Genomic DNA, 18,828 nt, shown 5'->3' with positions numbered 1-18,828 from the left:
TTATTTTTCCTGATACCTTCTCATTGACTTGTTAAATATGAATATTTTTAATTTGACTTTAAAGATATAAAATTATATGGATTTGTATTTATGAATTGTCTTGACAGGTACTTTCCAAATACTAGACCAGATACAATAGCATTATTTAGGGGCTGTGTTAAAAAATACATATACTCCAAGGCCCTATCTTAGACAAAAATATTTGTCCCTAGAATTCTGAACTTTCAATCAAACTCTCTAGGTGGTTCTAATTGCATTGTAACCATAGTGCTGGTCTAGACCCAACAAAGAAAAAACAAGCTGGTTAAGCAATTAAGAAGGCAAGCTTGCCCCCTGGTGGTCACTTAAAAAGAAATTGCAGGTACACAATTCTCGAAATTCATAGGAACAACCACCACCAGTGGGCATATATATCAGACGTAATTAACAGAATCATAGTATCCAAGGATAGCAAGGAGTTTTAAATGTCCTATAGTGTGTTTCCTTCTATTCTGGGACCCCAATACCCCAACAACAAACACCCTTATAGAAATCAAAAAGACCTTCAAGCAATTTTTGGTTTAAAAGGACTCACATGTTGTCAAAGTGTATGTGACTTTTCAAAAGTCATTTTAATTCCTTTAGTCCCAGATGACATAAATTGATTTTATAGTCTTGTGCCAAATTATCTTTTAAAAAATTGTAAGGAGCACTGGAAAAAGTAGAAACAGGTTCCATAGGAAGAGTAGGTGTTACTGGGGAAAAGGAAATATAACTATTCATTTTAGTATCTCTTTTCTTTTGTCCAAGTTACCTTAACATGCAAAACAAGAGTAAAATGAGGCGATGGTGGCAACATGTAGGTGGAGAAGGTGTGGGGGCTACAGGCTCCTCTGGCTGCGAGGCTCCAGAAATCTGTGATTAGCCCCCAAAATGTGAATGTACTCCTGTATTACTACCACCTCAAATTTGATGAAGTAGTTTGGACAGGTGTTGACAAAAACAGTCCCATGCACAACTAAGCAATGAAAGCAAGAGTAAACAGTGAAAATGAATTTTTAGTGTATGTGCTGAGCTGGTTGAAATTTACTTGGCGACTTCCTATCATGGCTCAGCGGTAATGAGCCCAACTAGCATCCATGAGGAGGTGGATTCTATCCCTGCCTTGCTCAGTGGGTGAAGCATCCAGCATTGCTATGAGCTGTGGTGTCGGTCGGCAGCTGTAGCTCTGATTTAACCCCTGGCCTGGGAATTGCCATACGCCACGGGTTCAGCCCTAAAAAGCAAAACGACAACAACAACAAAAAACTACTTGGATCTATTTTAGGAAAGCCACCATAAAGCGAAACACACATTCACAAGATACACTCACAAATGATTCTGAATCATTTTAAACAAGCTCATAGGAGCCCAAAGTTCAAAGTTACTATCATTCAAACATTTAGTGTCTGTAACATAACTACATGCAGTTATCTCCAAAAATCAAAACCCCATGAGATATGGAATGCTAACTGTTGTGGTGCCTCTTACGACTGAACAGGAAATCTCAGGGTCTAGACATCAAAGAACAGCCACACAGCACAGGCTGACTGCTGAGATCAAGGGAAAGCAGTTCAAAAGTGATAATTTCCAAGAACAATAAATGACAGTTTGGAATTCTGATGATTGCTCCCCAGTTTTTAAAAGCTGCTTTTAAAATAGAGAAACTTTTTTTTTGACTCTCTTAAGACACATCTTTGCGTCATGTTTCAGGAATTTAAAAAATTTCTTATCAAACAGAAGATTCAGAGGAAGAACAAATGCACCTTATTATCCAAAGAAAAATCATTGATACAGGATATATTTAAAAATTTTTCTGTCTATAGGCTAGGACAGTAATAACTCCACCATGCGACATGAAGAAGCACATTAGCAAACCGAATACACTAGAACGCCAACTGGATGGGCTTTACCCAGGACTTTACCCATCACAAGACATAGCTAAAACACATGAAAAACCTGATAACGTGATGTTCAGTCTATTCTGAATGGCATCAGTGCATTTCTTTTTTTTTTTTTCTTTTTGCTATTTCTTGGGCCGCTCCCGCGGCATATGGAGGTTCCCAGGCTAGGGGTCTAATCAGAGCTGTAGCCACAGGCCTACACCAGAGCCACAGCAACGCAGGGTCCGAGCTGCGTCTGCAACCTACACCACAGCTCATGGCAACGCTGGATCATTAACCCACTGAGCAAGGGCAGGGACCGAACCCGCAACCTCATGGTTCCTAGTCGGATTCGTTAACCACTGCGCCACGACGGGAACTCCCCTATCAGTGCATTTCTTTTACCACTTTAGAAAGGACTGGACAGGGAATTCCCATTGTGGCATAGCCGGTTAGGAACCCAGCTAGTATCCATGAGGAACGTGGGTTCGATCCCTGGCCTCACTCAGTAGGTAAAAGATCTGGCATTGCCACGAGCTCTGGCGTAGGTTACAGAGGCCTGGTGTAGCAGCTTGGATCCCGCACTGCTGGTGGCTGTGGTGTAGGCCAGCAGCTGCAGCTCCAATTGGACCTCTCAACTGGGAACTTCCACACGCTGCAGGTGTGGCCCTAAAAACAACAACAACAAAAACAAGAAAGGACTGGATCGCATAAAGATCTGGATTTTCCTTTAACCAAGTTACCTTTGGAAATTGAAGCATGGATTTTAAAACCCAAGGTCTCTTCTAACTGGTTGTAGTCAGATTCCACAGACGATGCATGAAGTGTTTCTACCAAGAACGGCATTCTTCCCTGTGCCTGATCATAGAAAACGGTGTGGTTCCATGTGTACGGGATGCTGATGCCGTCAATGGTGAAGAGCCGGGTTGAGTAGGCATATAGCTGCCCAGGACCTATTTGAATATAGTCCTCTGTGTAATCCTAGGAACAATATGGGTTTGAGGATCAGTATGGCTCACCATGTTTTTTTTCCTTGAAGGTACTATGACATCATGTAGAATGAGGTTTAAAAAAAAAAAAGGCTTAGTGGCTAAAAATACATAATTCTAAATTATAATTGCACAGTAGTGTTTTGGAAATAGAGTTTGAACATAATGGTAACTGCCTTAGCTGCATAATTTTGGTGTCTTAAATTAGAGTTTAATAAGGAATTCAGAGTTGTAGGTCAGAGTAAAGAAAAATTTGAAAGGGTGATTGTTATTCATCTTTAATTTCTGGAATACTTTTATGGATGGCATACAAAAACTTTTATGTCAGAGGGTCTTTTCTCTTTGTCTGTAGAAAATGATACACGTGGCTTAAATCAACACAGCTGTGACCTTGGTTCACAGGGTAATAAAACTACTGAGAGCTTCTAAAGCCTTGTCCCTAAAGATTTTTCAACAGAGACCAGATAGCCATGTCTATGGTTGGTTTAGACATTTATTCCCCAAAGCGAACAAGGGAAACTGCACAAGATTTCTATGCTCTTTTTCTGATCTTTGACTCCTACTCTTAGCATTCCTCCAATACACAGGGAAGGCATGTTATCTGAACATTTTACCTTCACGGTGACTTCAGCAGGTGACTGCAGCTGCAGGACATAGCCACTCACAACCACGTCTAGTAGCAAAGCACCATCGGAATCCAAGCCCCGGGCAATATGAGTCATTCTCAAGATTTCTCCTAAGAATGACAGTTCACTCATTTCAACAGCAAGGAAATAGATGGTTCGGGTAAGCACAGAGCAGATTTACTTTACATTCCAGTTCAGCTATGGTATCACACTTCAAACTTGATTAAACACAGATCATAAGAGAATTAAATTAGTACTTAGTCCCCAAATTAAAGACTTGGGTTTACTGAATTAAGTTTTTCCTAAAATCTCTTTTGATGTGGCAAAAATGTCGCATATGATTATGTGAAGGATTCCACACTTTTGTCTGACAAGCAAAAAGAAGGCATCTTTCCTGTGCTTTAAGAAATAGCAGAGAGGCATCTTAGTAAATGAATTGCCATCCAGAGACCCATGTATCTTCTGGGCTGACTAAAGCTCCCTCAGGCCTTTGTCCTTAAAAATCACTGCCGTTGAGGCTGATCACCTTCAGAGATGCTTGAAATGGAGGCCTATGAAAATGTGCACTTGGAAAGGGCCATGAATTGCTAATACATATCCTTAACACTAAGGATAAAACAAAAAGTCCTTAGATTTGCTTGTTTTTATTCCCACTTTTTTTTTTTTTTTTTTTTTTGGGCCACCAACAGTATATGGAGGTTCCCAGGCTAGGGGCTGAATTGGAGCTGTTGCTGCTGGCCTATACCACAGTCACAGCAATGCTGGATCCTTAACCCACTGAGTGAGGCCAGGGATTGAATCTGTGTCTTCATGGATACTAGTTGGGTTCGTTACCACTGAGCCACGAAGGAAACTCCTATTCCCACTTTTTGATTAAAAAAATCCCTATAAGGTATCCTTATTGAATCTCAGGTTCATAGACAAAGGTCTTTTTTGCCTTTTCTAGGGCTGCTCCCGCGGCATATCGAGGTTCCCAGGCTAGGGGTCCAATCGGAGCTGCAGCCACCGGCCTACACCAGAGACACAGTAACGCGGGACCTAAGCCGCGTCTGCAACCTACACCACAGCTCACGGCAACGCCGGATCCCTAACCCACTGAGCAAGGCCAGGGATCGAACCCGCAACCTCATGGTTCCCAGTCAGATTCGTTAACCACCGAGCCAGGACGGGAACTCTGACAAAGGTTTTTAATTAATAGCGATGACAACTTTTTTGCTCTGTTTGGCCTTCAGAATACTCTCTAAGGATTTAAAGAGAAAATATACAGGAAAGATAAGGAAGAAAAAAACCCTTTAAGCTCTAAAAATCACTATACTGTTCAAAGACACAAGGCCTTATAGACTCACATCAGTAAAATTTAGAGGGAAATGTAAACTTGCTTTTATATGATTTATGATAAGATGGCATGAAAACTTGAAATTATCCTCTGTGGGAACATATAATATACTTTTCTTAACCACCAAGCTTTACAGTGATTGTACTTTTTAATAGTAAAAGAATAGTAAGTTCATCTGGCACTAACCAGTTGCAAATTCCACTTGGGATTCTCTCTTGAAGACTGCATTGGTGAGGGTAAAGCCATTGACTGCTTCTCCTATTTCCTTTGCTGTTGTCCAATAAATTGGATTTAGAATAGAAACTATCTTTCTCATTGCTGGACCTAGAGAAAAAGGAATTAATAACAGAGAAAAAGGAATAAATAACAAAGCAAAATATTTACAGTCCATTATTATTATTCATAGCATGTTATTCAGAAGGACAAACATTAAATGAACTCGAATAACAGCAAAATAGCTTCTCATGTGTACTTAAGAGTTTACCACTGGGATAAAACTAGGGACTATTATACTGTTTATTAAATAGCAGTATCCTCTAGAAATTTTAGGTGGAGATTTAACGTGAAGAAGCATAATACGGTTTTAAAAAGAGGCTTATAAGCAAAGAGACTTACCAAGACTTCGAGGTACATTGGTAATTTTGGCATGTATTACTCTAGTATCAGAGTTTGGGCTATCTGCTACTGTGGCATTAAGGAAAGCAATTCCAAATTCAACATCATTAATACTTCCAATAACACTTCCTCTGGCTCGCTGGGGACCACCTATTGGGGGAAGAAAAAACATTCTTGGATAAGGAAACAGTTTCATCAACATTACATGGGAGAGAAGGAGGCTAGTGTTCAAAGCTGCTATAAATCTTCTCTCAAAGATTTAAAACATCATATGACATCTGAATTCAAGAGTGAAATAAATAAGCTTTCAAAACATTTTACTCCCATGTGACACTCAGCACCCCACATCAACCTAGGATCCTTCCCATCTACGTACACCACAGTATTATCTCACAACCCAAAGAATACTTTCAGTGCCCTGTCCCAAAGCCAAACTAAATTATTTGTTTGTTGATAGTGATGAAAATGATGATATTATTGAGTTGATTGCGCATATCATGAGCTATATAGGAAGCACTTAATATGCATTAACTCTTTACATTCTAGCAGAAATCCTATACAGTAGTTTTAAATACCCATGGTTTGCTGACTGGGAAAATAAAGTTCAGAGAAATCCTGCAATTTTCCCGTGATTACATATGCTAGGAGGCGGTGGAATGAGGAAATGAACACGGATCTGCTTGTTATCAAAACCCGTATTCCTTTATCTATTGCTTCCTTCATGAGAATATGGAGGGAAAGGAGAGATCACCAACAAAATAGCTCCAAAGCCTTGTTTCTGGTCACTGTCAGTACACATGTGATGTTTCTAAGGGTTATTGTCCAGTCTTGGGTTTCCGATCAAGGGCTTACCAAGTTCTTCATGTGACATCTACATGGGAAAATGTTTAACTTGAGGAAAATTTGAGATGAATAATGTCCTTTAAAATTGTTGCAAAAATCACATGAAGGCAACTGCACTGAAAAACAATCATGCCTTCTTTCCATTCTTCAACACAATTATTGGTTGTGGACACAGAATTGGTGGTTAATGAGTGCATGCTTTGACAAGAGAGGGAAGCATAACAGGAGGAAGCTAATAGTTAAATTTAAAAAATACTCATTATTTGATGTCTTTTAAGTGACTATATTTTAAAACACTAGGTGTTTCAGATATTGTTATCATGTTTTACACACCAGGGAGAAATACAGTTGTATTCCATCTGAGAAAAGTCAATAGGTAGAGTGTGCCACCATTTTAGTTTGCATTACTTTACTAATGAGAGAAAACCTTTTTTTTTTTTTTTTCCACATTGATTCAGCCTTCATGTTCTGGATTATATTCATTTGTTCATCAAGAACTGAGGACACAATGGTAAGAAAGAAAAAGACAGAAGTTATGTCTGAATACAGGAGCAGACATTAATTACATTCCACAGAGAAATGGATAAATGAAATGTACTAATAGATAGTTATGACCCAGGAAAGTCTGAGGAGGTAAAAACAGATTGAAGATCTGAAGAAGGTTTAGGTCCTAGCTAAGGCAAGGAAGGCAGGAGAAGGGTATTCTGGGAAGAAATAGCATGTGTCAATTTCTTGGGAGGTGTGACTTGTCACATGTGAGAAAGCAAAAGTAGAGCCTAGTGGGTGATTGTAACCATGCAGCAAGATGATGCAGGAAAGTAGATGGCAGGACCAGGCGGGACCTGGTTGGCCCTTTGGGTTCTTATCCTTAGTCCCAAGAAGGATAGAAGGATCACTAATTTCCCATTTCTGCGGGTCATCACTAATAAGTGTAGCCTCTCATTTTCGCCTTGATTCTCTAGTCTCACAGAGGAACTTGAACCCCAGGGCTCCCCAATCATCTCCTAGTTCTGCCTACCTACTTGGGATCCTCAAAACTTTCTGCCAGATGCTAATCCAAATTGTCTGCCCATTTACTTTCTTCTGTCCCTGAGGCCCTGGTACTTGGAGAGGTCAAGCTGCAAATTGCCTTCACTGAAATGAGACCTATCACCATTTCTACATGTTAGAGCCTCAACATCCTTGGTAATCGGTGATAAAGTGAGAAGATGTGTTGCATGTTTGATGGATAGATCCTTGCCTCTTCAGCTCACCAAGATCTTCTCTTTTCATGTAATTCCTTTCTCTCTTTCTGCCAAATGGGCCTTCTTGATTTTCAGGGATATTTTATTTCTGAAGCCATCTCAAAGCTTGGGAAAGTCCAATGGTATCTTAATACTTCAACAATGTGAAAATATTCTTGTTGGTTTTCTTACACCCTTAGGAAGTCTAACCTTTGAGATAAGTACCCTTAGTATTAAATCGCCATTTCTTATGCCTCCAATAAACTCTAAGGTCCACGTGTTCTAGAATTCTGACTCTGTTCCTTCTGAACTTTTGCATCACTGATAATAATATCCAGCTATTTGCACGACTTGGATTATGGTAGCTGAACTCCCCCTAATCTTTTTTCTTGAGCTGAATTTTGCCCAGTTTTACTTTCTATGCGCATATAATCTGTATTCCCATCTATGAAAGAATAGCCTCCAACTGTGTATTTCTATTAGATTTTCAGTTTCTGCCCCACCCTCAATTTTCAGCCGGGAGTCTCAGCCTGGCTTTCCTGCTCTTCCACACCCTCTTACCCCTCAAGCCCAGGACTACTATTTACAGCTGTGCTGACTATATCCTTTTACAAAGGAGCCTGGAAGAGGGCAAGGAGAAGCTAAAATTCAGGACAGGCTTTGATACAGAGCTGCACCTAAGAGGGGGAAGAAGTGCCTTTTCCCTAGTTCCTCCTAAAGTTGGCACTGTTTTTATAATTTAAGGGCTCAGAGAGACACCTTTTTTTAATTTGTAGGAAGGCTAGACATGCGGTCCTGCTAAAGTCTAGCTTAGTTGCTTACCTGGGCATGCTTGTATATTGCATCTGGATACCTGAGTAGCATCCCCTGGGCAGGGGCGACCACTTGTGGATGGTACCGGATTGTTGCACAGCCGTTTTCGAGTCTTTTCACCACCTCCACAAGAGGCAGAACACCAGCTCCAACTCTGCCAGCTTCCCCAGCTTCCATCCACTGTGAACAAGGAGAGAATGGTCAAGATTAACAAGTAAGTTTTCAAATCTCTACCTGGAGTGACCCTGCCTATACAACTTTCATTTTAAGATCTGAATGATGGGGCTGCTACAATGAGCACTAAAGGAAATGATTTACTTGTCCTCCTGCCGGGAGTCGGGAAGCTCACCAGGACACAGGTCAGTGTTGCATCTCTGGATCTGGGAGTCTGGGCCCCCACAAGCTCTGCCTCCATTGGAGGGACGAGGGTTATCACACGTGCGGTACCGCCGCATCTGCCCTCCGTTACACGTCCGACTGCATGTTCCCCAGCCACTCCAAGGACTCCAGTTACCGTGAGCTACAACACAGAACATCGGAGAAGTGCTAAACAAGGCCATTCATCTAAAAGGTATGGGAAGGTCCTCCCCAGGAACTGAAAAGAAACACACAGATCTATAAATAGGCAACTTCCAAAGGCAGGTTGTTTGGCTGTTGTTTTGACAAGAAACTGGGTACACATTCTGGTGACTGTGCAGTTCCATTTAACCTGTAATTATTGAGTGTAGGACTATTCCTGGAACTGAAGGATAAAGTAAATTTAGATGTTAGTGGGGTCTAAAAATCCAGCCTAGTGACGAAGGCAGAGAGCCACCTCTTGCCTGCGTAAAGGAATCAACGTCCTTAACAGTTAGCATGGAAGGGTGCCTTGGCCCTTGCACTGTGCAGCTGGTCCTTCAGAGCATGGGAAACAGATACAGCCCCTGCCCATATAAATCAATGACATCTATGGTATTATACAGACACAACAGCAACAAGGCAACATTTTGATATCCTAAACCAAAGACAGACCAATTGAGTAACAGACTTTTATAACGTTAAGGACTTGAGGCCATAACGAAGCTTGAGGAGAGTATAATGTTGACTCACTGTTTCCAACACTCACTTGGACAAGAGTCACTATTGCAAAAGTCGCTCTGGACATCACTGCCTTCACATCTGTTGCCTCCATACTGGGGAGCAGGATCGGAGCAGTCCCTTGTTCTCTGTCTGGCACCTCCTCCACAGGACACCGTGCAGGCACTCCAGCTGGTCCAAGTGGCCCACTTGCCATCAACTAGATTGAAGAAAAATACATGTGCTCTGTTACTACATAGAAATGAGCAGATGAAACCCTCATTTTTTGATAGGTTGAATGATGCTCTTATTGACACTCTGACTGACTTCCTCCCTAGGTGTTAATTTATCAAGAGTACAAATACTACACTTCTCTTACTTGGGCAGTGTCTTTCGTTGCAAACTTGCATCTGTGTTTCTGTTCCATCACAGTAGGAGCCATCAAATGATGGTGGTGGGTTATTGCACAGTCTTGTTCTTGTCTGGGTACCTTTCCCACAACTTGCACTGCATGTACCCCACGGCTGCCAAGTGCTCCATGCTCCATGAACTATAGACATCCCAAGAGACAGAGTTTCAAGGCACAGAACCACATTTGTTAAAAAAACCAAAATTATACAAATAACTCAGTAATGAGTTAAATTAACGCTGAATCTAAAATAATTGAACCTGAACCAAAGGAAACTTAATCCATGATGTCTTCCTTTGCCCTCCTGGTTAGACTTTGCATTAGAATTAATGTCTATAGGGAAATTCAGAAAGCTACCTAATGCCAAAATAAAGCCTTAAAATTATCCAAAGGGGCTATTTTACTAAAATTGAATTTAGTTGAACTACTACACATAAACAAGATATGAACTTACAAACCCTAGCTAAGTATTTGTATTCTCTGTTCTGGGGAAGAGGAAGGGACCAGAAGCTAAGAAGCAAAGCTAAGTAACAAATCTAGGTGCAGTTGCAGATGACACAAATGCCTCTTGGACCTCAAGCTGCAAGACCACATCTTTAGCCCTGATTCAGCTTCATGTTTAAACATATACTTGGATCTTTCAACAGCATGAGATTTGCACACTTGTAAAACTTTGAAAAAATTTTCCCCATTACATAATGTTCATGAATTAAAAGTTCTAAATAACACACTCACCTGCTTCCTAAACAACAGAAAAAACTGACCAGTAGTTTCCAAGGAATGATATTAAGGCTTTCCTTTTGGTAAGTAACATATGACACCATCTGACCACAAGCCTGGAAAAACCTTATGTTTCCTGGAAAAACCAGGTACAGGGCTGAGAATAAACATGATGGTTTCTTTTATGTATAAGTCAGTATCAGGTCATGTTTTTGTTGAAGGGTATTTTGTAGATATGGGGCTCAAAAAGTTTGCTGTTGTGGTCATTAGGTTTGACACAGATACAAACCGTAGGGCCGTAAGATCTGTGTGTAAATATTCTTTTAACACAACCTGTAAGAATAAATTGAAAAACAAGTAATGAAATTATCATTTGGTTGCTCTGTTTAGAAAATGCTTTAAAACATCTTGAATTTTCAGGAGTTCCCATCGTGGCGCAGTGGAAACTAATCCAACTGGGAACCCTGAGGTTGCCAGGTCGATCCCTGGCCTCACTCAGTGGGTTAAGGGTCTGGTGTTGCTGTGAGCTGTGGTGTAGGTCTCAGACGCAGCTTGGATCTGGTGTTGCTGTGGCTCTGGCATAGGCCGGCAGCTACAGCTCTCATTAGACCCCTAGCCTGGGAATCCATATGCCATGGGTGCGGCTCTAAAAAGGACAAAAGAAAGAAAGAAAAAAAAAAAACCCAAACAAACTCCCCCAAAAATCTTGAATTTTCTTTTAATTAACTGTTTTCTAATTGAATTGACTAAGTAGTTTTGTACTTTGTAGGTACAGGAAACACAAGCCACACAAATTTATTTCAGCTGACAATAATTTGCACTGAAAATCATTTGACCAAACCTAAAAGGAAAGAAGAATTACTGAAGACTACTTTAATTCAGTTTACTAAGGCTCATAGACCTTGTATATGAACTATAGGATTTCAAAAATTCTTTCACAATTATTTTAATATGTTCTATTTTTAAGGCTGTTTGGTTAACAAAAGCCTGTATCTCTTACCATATAAAGCCTCATGATACATGACTTTTTTTTTTTTTTTTTTTTGGCTGTACCTGTGGCATATAGAAGTTCCTGGGCCAGAGACTGAACCTATGCCACAGCAACAACCCAAGCCACTGCAGTGGCAACACCATCTCCTTAACCCTCTGTACCACAAGAGAACTCTTATACATGCAACTTTTTATTGGAAGATGACAACTGGGTGATATTTATTCATTTATTATTTGTGTAATTTCTATTACATGTAAATAGATTTTCAGCTGAAGGATCCTTTGAATTTTTTTAAAATCAATATAGGAAACCCTAACCAGAATGAACTTCATGACATAAAATGTGGTAGAGTTGAAATGTTCTTTTAGGCGAATGGAAGGACAGCAAGAACAAAGAAAAGAAAATGACAATATAAAACAGAGAATGCCTAAAACATCACGGTATCTAAATAATACAAAAGAAAACAGCTATGAAGGAATTAATTAGTACATTAAAAAAATAAATGTATTAGATGAGTTTGTTGTTACACTATATTGTAGTTCTGACTTTGGAAAGGAAGTACAGCATGGTGCTCAGGAGTGGGGACTCAGGAACAGAGGCCCTGGGCCTGAATAACCAGCTCTGCCCTTATTAGCTGTGCAGTCCTAGACAAGTGACTTGAGTCTGTGTGCCTCATTTCATCATCTGCCATACTGGATAAGAAAAGAGACTCCCTTATTAGGATGGGCATGAGGAATAATGAGTTGACAGATAAAAAGTGCTTGGAACAGTATTAAGACACATAGTGAGTGTCAATTCTGAGCTAGTAGTGTCATTCTTCAAAGTTCTCAGTGGTTTTCAAGAAGATACTTTAAAAAAAGCTCATTCTCTATAACAAAACCTTTTTTATGACCACGACTCAAATGGCATCAGGAGTCCTACCTCAGAAGATATCAATCTTTTTTTAATATTTGTTTTTTATGATTTTTATTTTTTACCATTATAGCTAGCAATCTCACTCTTGGGCATTTATTCAGACAAAACTTTCCTTGAAAAAGACACACGCACCCACATGTTCATTGTAGCACTATTCACAAGAGTCAAGACATGGAAACAACCCAAATGTCCATTGACAGATGATTGGATTAGGAAGATGTGGTATATACACAATGGAATACTACTCGGCCATAAAAAAGAACAAAATAATGTCATTTGCAGCAACATGGATGGATTTCTTATACTGAGTGAAGTAAGTCAGAGAGAGAAAGACAAATACCGTTACGATATCACTTACATCTGGAATCCAATATATGGCACAAATGAACCTATCCACAGAAAAGAAAATCATGGACTTGGAGAATAGACTTGGCGTTGCCAAGGGGGAGGGGCAAGGAGTGCTTGGGGTTAATAGATGCAGACTATTGCCTTTGGAATGGATTAGCAATGAGATCCTGCTGTGTAGCACTGGGAACTATGTCTGGTCACTTAGGATGGAGCATGATAATGTGAGACAAAAGAATGTATACATGTATGTGTAACTGGGTCACCGTGCTGTACAGTAGAAAATTGATATCAATCTTTTTTGGAGGGAGGATTGGCAATTTAGAAATACCCTCCAACTGGGGGAGGACAAGATAGGTCTAAAATATCAATTTTTTTTTTTTTACCAGAGAGTAGATGTCTTCAAGGAATGATAGGGACATATCAAGAGGACACTGAAGATCCCTTAGGGATCTCCACTAACCAAATCTAGGACAATTTATGCATCAAATAAATACTGACGCTTGTGCATTATAAGCCACTGAATGAAATTACATTTGAGAACTTACTGATAAAACTCAAAAAAAAAAAAAAAGGAAAAAGAGAAAGAAACGTTCTTCCTTGCAATAGAAAGCCAATAGTAGACACAGGAGAGCTGATGGAATTAGAAATAACTAGGATCATAGCAATAATTGCTTTAAGCAAGAATTACAAATACATACTAAAACTAGGAGGTCAAAGATGGATAGGAAATAAGATGTTTATGTACAAAATACTTGTTCATGACAAAGGTAACTCCACAGCGGAGGACACCAGTGGAAACAAGGGAACAATGTTAATATCACCAGTTGGGGACAACTTCTGATATCACGTGCCATCTGAGGCACTGAGAAGGACACAAAATCATTTCTGTGATCTTTCTAATCAAGAAAAAGTATCAGACACATCTAAATGGAAAACTCCTTTATAAAATGTTTGGATGTTTAAGGCCATATAAGGCAAAAAAGGACTAAGGAATTGTTCCAATTGAAAGAGACTAAAGAGACATGGCACATAAAGGCAAGTGGGATCCTGGACTGCATCTCAGAATAAAAAAAAGAGTTATGAAGCTATATAGGACTGGGACAACTAATAAGATTTGTGGACTGTGGATTAGATAATAAGATTTATAATAGTATTGTATCAAGGTTAAATTTCTTGATAACTGTGTTGTGTTTATGAAAGAGAATGTTCTTGACTTAGGAAGCACACAATTGGTGAATCTGGGTAAAGCTATAGAAAAGTTCTTTGTGTTATTCTTGCAACTTTTCTATACATTGGATATTTCAAGCATAAATTTTTGCTAAAAGAAAATCTGATCAAACCACATAAGGAAAAAAATAATAGAATTGCGAAGAGAAATGGATGAATCTTCCATCATAGACAGAGCCTCCAATATCCCTTTATCAGAGATGGACATATCAGCAGGCAGAAAATCAATAAGGAAATGACTGAACTCAACAATACCGTAGATCAACTGGATACAGTTAACATCTATAGGCATCTTCATTCAACAACAGCAGACTACACATTCTTCTCAAGCTTACATGGAACATTCACTAAGGTGTACCACATTCTGCGCTATAAAACACACTTTAACAAATTTAAAAGAGAAGAAATCATGTAATGTCTGCTCTCAGACCACAATGGAATCAAGCTAGACATCAGTAACAGAAAGGTAACTTCAAAACCTCCAAATACATGGAGATTAACAACGCACATCTAAATAATGGGTCAAAGGAAAAAAACCTCAAGACAGTAAAAATATTTTGAATTAAATGAAAATGAAAGCACAACTTGTCAAAATTTGTGGGCGGCAGTAAAAGTATTGCTTAGAGGGAAATTCCTAGCATTGAATGCATATATTAGAAAAGAACATCTAAAAAGAATATATACATGTATGTGCAACTGGGTCACCATGCTATACAGTAGAAAAAAAATAAATAAAAGGTTAAAAAAAAAGAACATCTAAAATAAATTATCTAAATTTCCACATTAGGAAACTAGAAAAGGAAGAGTAAATGAAGTCCAAAGTAAGAAGAAAAAAACAGTAAGAATTAGAGCAGAAAACAGTGAAATTAAAAATAGGAAATCAATAGTAAAAATCAGTGAACCCCGAAGCTGGTTCTTTGAAAAGATCAGTAAAATCAATAAGCCTTTAGCCAGGCTAACCAAGAAAAAAGAGAATGCAAGTTATTGATGTTAGAAATGATAGAGTTCCGATTGTGGCGCGGCAGAAACAATCTGACTTCGGACCATGAGTTTGAGGGTTTGATCCCTGGTCTTGCTCAGTGGGTTGGAGATCCAGTGTTGCTGTGGCTGTGGTGTAGGTTGGTGGGTACAGCTCCGATTAGACCCCTAGCCTGGGAACCTCCATATGCAACGAGTGCAGTGACAAAAAGACCAAAAAAAAAAAGAAAGAAATGAAAGGGCCATCTCTACAAATCCTAAGAACATTAAAAGGAATACTATGAACTCTATGTCCACAAATTTGGTAACCGAAATGAAATGGACCAATTCCTTGATGGACACAATGTGCCAAAAATCACACAAGAAGAAAAAGTCCGAATAGGCCTTTATCTATCAAAGAAATTGAGCCAATAATTAATAACCTTCCATAACAGAAAGCACCAGTACCAGTTGGGTTCACTGCCGATTTTTTTTTTTTGTCTTTCTGCCATTTCTTGGGCCACTCTCACGGCATATGGAGGTTCCCAGGCTAGGGGTCTAATTGGAGCTGTAGCTGCCGGCCTACACCAGAGCCACAGCAACGCGGGATCCGAGCCACATCTGCGACCTACACCACAGCTCATGGCAACGCCGGATCCTCAACCCACTGAACAAGACTAGGGATCCAACCTGCAACCTCATGGTTCCTAGTCTGATTCGTTAACCACTGAGCCACGATGGGAACTCCTCACTGCTGATTTTTAACCGAACAATTAAGAAAGAAATTATACCAATTCTTTACCTTTTCTTTAATTTTTTTAAATGATTTTTATTTTTTCCATCATAGCTGGTTTAGAGTGTTCTGTCAATTTTCTACTCCCCCTTTTCTTTTAGAGTTTAGAAGTAGAGAAACTGCTTCCTAGCGGATTCTATCAGGCCAGCATTACCCTAATATCAAAACCAGACAATGAGAAGAAAACTACAAGCCATTATCTCTCATGAACATAGATGCAAAAATCCTTAACAAGATATTAGCAAGTTGAATTCAACATTGTTTAAAACCTCTTCTGTCTCTCAGATTCTGAAATACCCCCCACATGAAAAAGATTATCTTAGGCTATCTTCTGATTTTCCAAGTGGTACGTTGATACATGTTTAACAAACAGCATTGTGGAAGCAGGGAGGAAAGCATCTGTAATTTTTGTGGTGCAAAATACTCCCACTATAATCGATATCTATCTACCAATATGATGTCAGGAAACTCTCAGTGGGAAGAGACACATGCTTTCAGTGCCTGAATCCAGAACAGCCCTGATAATATGTCAGAATAAGAGCTAAATTCAATCAATTTAGGGGCCAGGGGATAACCAAAGAAAGTCTAGAAATCAGTAAGTCAGTACAACAGTGAACAAAGCAATAGTAAGCCAAGAGTTACTCAACATGAGAAAAAAAAAAAACCTATTTTAGGATATTTATAAATATTATTTAGATTTTCATTATATAGATATGATAGTTGACAAACTATCCAAACATTGCTCTAATCAGGTATTTCTGTCTCTTTTCACTTTGATTATGTTCTTATAAGATAACATAATCTTATAATGTTATAAGATTCAAGATAAACAATATTGGCTTTTGGGTTATTTTCTTTAGGATTTCATAACACTATTTAATTTTTGTAATGCAAAAGAAATAGACGTTCTGAACTGCAATTCAAAATACCCAGGGCCCAAGTAAACAGGCGTGGGGAATAAGATCAACCTGGGTTCATGTCCTTAATTCACTTTTCCGTAGCTATGGAACCTCAGTGAATTGTCATATCTTTTCTCAATCTTAGTTTCCTTACCTGTACAACAGGATGCAAAGCCCAAGTCAAAGGTTAGCTACCTCATTTTAGTTTGCCAACATCTCTTTTTTCAGACCTTTTCAGCTAAGGTGTCTCTCCCAGTTATGCTCTATCACTTCAATCCTTTGAGTTTGTTCTGGGTACTTATTGATATCTGAGTATTATCTGTTTATCATTCTAACTCTAGAAATTAGAACAGTGTCCTGAGCACAGAATGAATGCTCAGTAAAATATTTCTTGGATGAGGAGTTCCCACTGTGGCTCAGTGGTAGCGAACAGGACTGGGATCCATGAGGACATGGGTTTGACCCCTGGCCTCGCTCAGTGGGTTAAGGATCCAGCATTGCCATAAGCTGAGGTGTAGGTCACAGATGTGGCTATAGCTCTGATTCGACCCCTAGCTTGGAACTTCCACTTGCTGCAGATGTGGCTCTAAAAAACAAAAAATTCTTGGATGAATGAATGAAAAAAGGAATAAATTAATGAATGAACAGCCCCTCTCCTATTCCATATGATTTCTTTCAAGCTGCCCTCTTGATGCTCTATGGGCAAGTACCTAGGTTGGCTGTCAAAGTAGAATGCTTCCTCTGGACTTCTACTCCCCGGGTTCAGAGGTGAGCCTGGGACCCAAGCAAAATCAAGCAGGGTTCCTTCTCAGAGACAACACGTGTTCCGAGAAAGAGAGAAACTTTTTAGCTCAGAGGCCTTAGATTATAAGGCCCTTGTGAGCTAGCTCCCAGCAGTCATTTTTTTCCACCACATGGAAAATGTTTCATGGAAAATAAAGCCAAAGACAAGAAAGTAGAGATGAGAGATGCTAATAAAAACATGCGCCAAATCCTTGGATTCAGTCATACCTGAAAGTAGAATTTTCTGTGTAACCTTATTATTTAAGTTTGATTTCTGTCACTCTAATCCGAAAGAGCCCTAATATACCATGTCCAGTATATTCCTGTAAGATTTTTTGCTGTCGTTTTGATACAACTAATTGGCTCTAAGGCAGTTTTGCTGTGAAAGATAAAATAAATGGTTGAGAGGTTTGACAGTTTGGTTTAACTAGTTGATAGTGGTTTCATTTCTCCATTGATCCAGCACTCTCATTTTTATATTATGTATATCTTAGGCCTCATAATCTATATAGTGATGAGCAGATATGATGGTCTTAAAACAGTGGATTATAACAACTATTTATATCGGCTTGATAGCAAATGCAGTGATAAGAAAACTTACTGGAAGTTTGAAATAAGAGGGAGTTCCCACTGTGGCACAGCAGAAAAGAACCTGACGAGTATCCCTGAGGATGTGGGTTCGATCCCTGGCCTCACTCAGTGTGTTGGGGATCCGGCATTGCCACGAGCGAGCTGTGGTGTGGGTTGCACAAGCTGCTCAGATCCTGTTGCTGTAGTTGTGGTGTAGGCCAGCAGCTGCAGCTCCGTTTCAACCCCTAGCTTAGGAACATTCCATATGCTACAGGCATGGCCCTAAAAAGCAAAAAAAGAAAAGAAATAAGAGAGTGTAAAGACAGACTGCACACTCTACTAGAAATTAACATAGCACTTTGCAGATCCTTCAGTGAGCACAATTATTCCTCCCACTGTCAAAAGCAAGTTTACCAAGCTATGGCAGATATACAAGAGGCAGCTAGTAATTCATAAGAGGCTTCAAGAAGATTAATTATTCTTTAGCTAATTTAGGTACTACAGATTGCTCTCTAATGTCATCGTTACCAAATTTAGCGGATAGTGTTCGAAGTTAGAGGCAAAAGAATCAAGCTCATGTAATCCCCTGAGAAGGGGACAGTTATGTGATTCCTTGATGAAGGTAAGTTTCTGGAGAACGATGAAAATTTTTGCTATTTGATAGTGGAGAATATGATGGAGCCAGAATTTTGGTATGTGGGATAGAATCTGGCTGAGAGGATTTGGCGAAATGTAAGGACTGAGCATGTGCTGGAACATTTAAATGAGGTCCAGATAGGTATGACCAGCAATGTATATTACATATTTTAATAAG

The 18,828-nt window shown here is 39.4% G+C and overlaps 1 protein-coding gene across 3 annotated transcripts in view; it reads right to left on the bottom strand.

Moving 5' to 3' along the window:
• The window catches only part of HMCN1 (hemicentin 1), a 497,854-nt gene that overhangs the window by 43,168 nt on the left and 435,858 nt on the right, over positions 1 to 18,828 (bottom strand). For all 3 annotated transcript variants that reach the window (XM_047753862.1, XM_047753863.1, XM_047753864.1), the window contains 8 exons: positions 9,782 to 9,952; positions 9,452 to 9,622; positions 8,696 to 8,866; positions 8,356 to 8,526; positions 5,468 to 5,617; positions 5,039 to 5,176; positions 3,505 to 3,626; positions 2,645 to 2,882 (listed from right to left, as the gene is read on the bottom strand). In XM_047753862.1, coding sequence (XP_047609818.1) covers positions 2,645 to 2,882; positions 3,505 to 3,626; positions 5,039 to 5,176; positions 5,468 to 5,617; positions 8,356 to 8,526; positions 8,696 to 8,866; positions 9,452 to 9,622; positions 9,782 to 9,952 — 1,332 coding nt within the window. The remainder of the gene's footprint in view (positions 1 to 2,644; positions 2,883 to 3,504; positions 3,627 to 5,038; positions 5,177 to 5,467; positions 5,618 to 8,355; positions 8,527 to 8,695; positions 8,867 to 9,451; positions 9,623 to 9,781; positions 9,953 to 18,828) is intronic.

Source organism: Phacochoerus africanus, chromosome 11, assembly GCF_016906955.1.
Source record: "Phacochoerus africanus isolate WHEZ1 chromosome 11, ROS_Pafr_v1, whole genome shotgun sequence".
Classification (NCBI taxonomy): Eukaryota; Metazoa; Chordata; class Mammalia; order Artiodactyla; family Suidae; genus Phacochoerus; species Phacochoerus africanus.
This window is presented reverse-complemented; position numbering and strand designations above follow the sequence as displayed.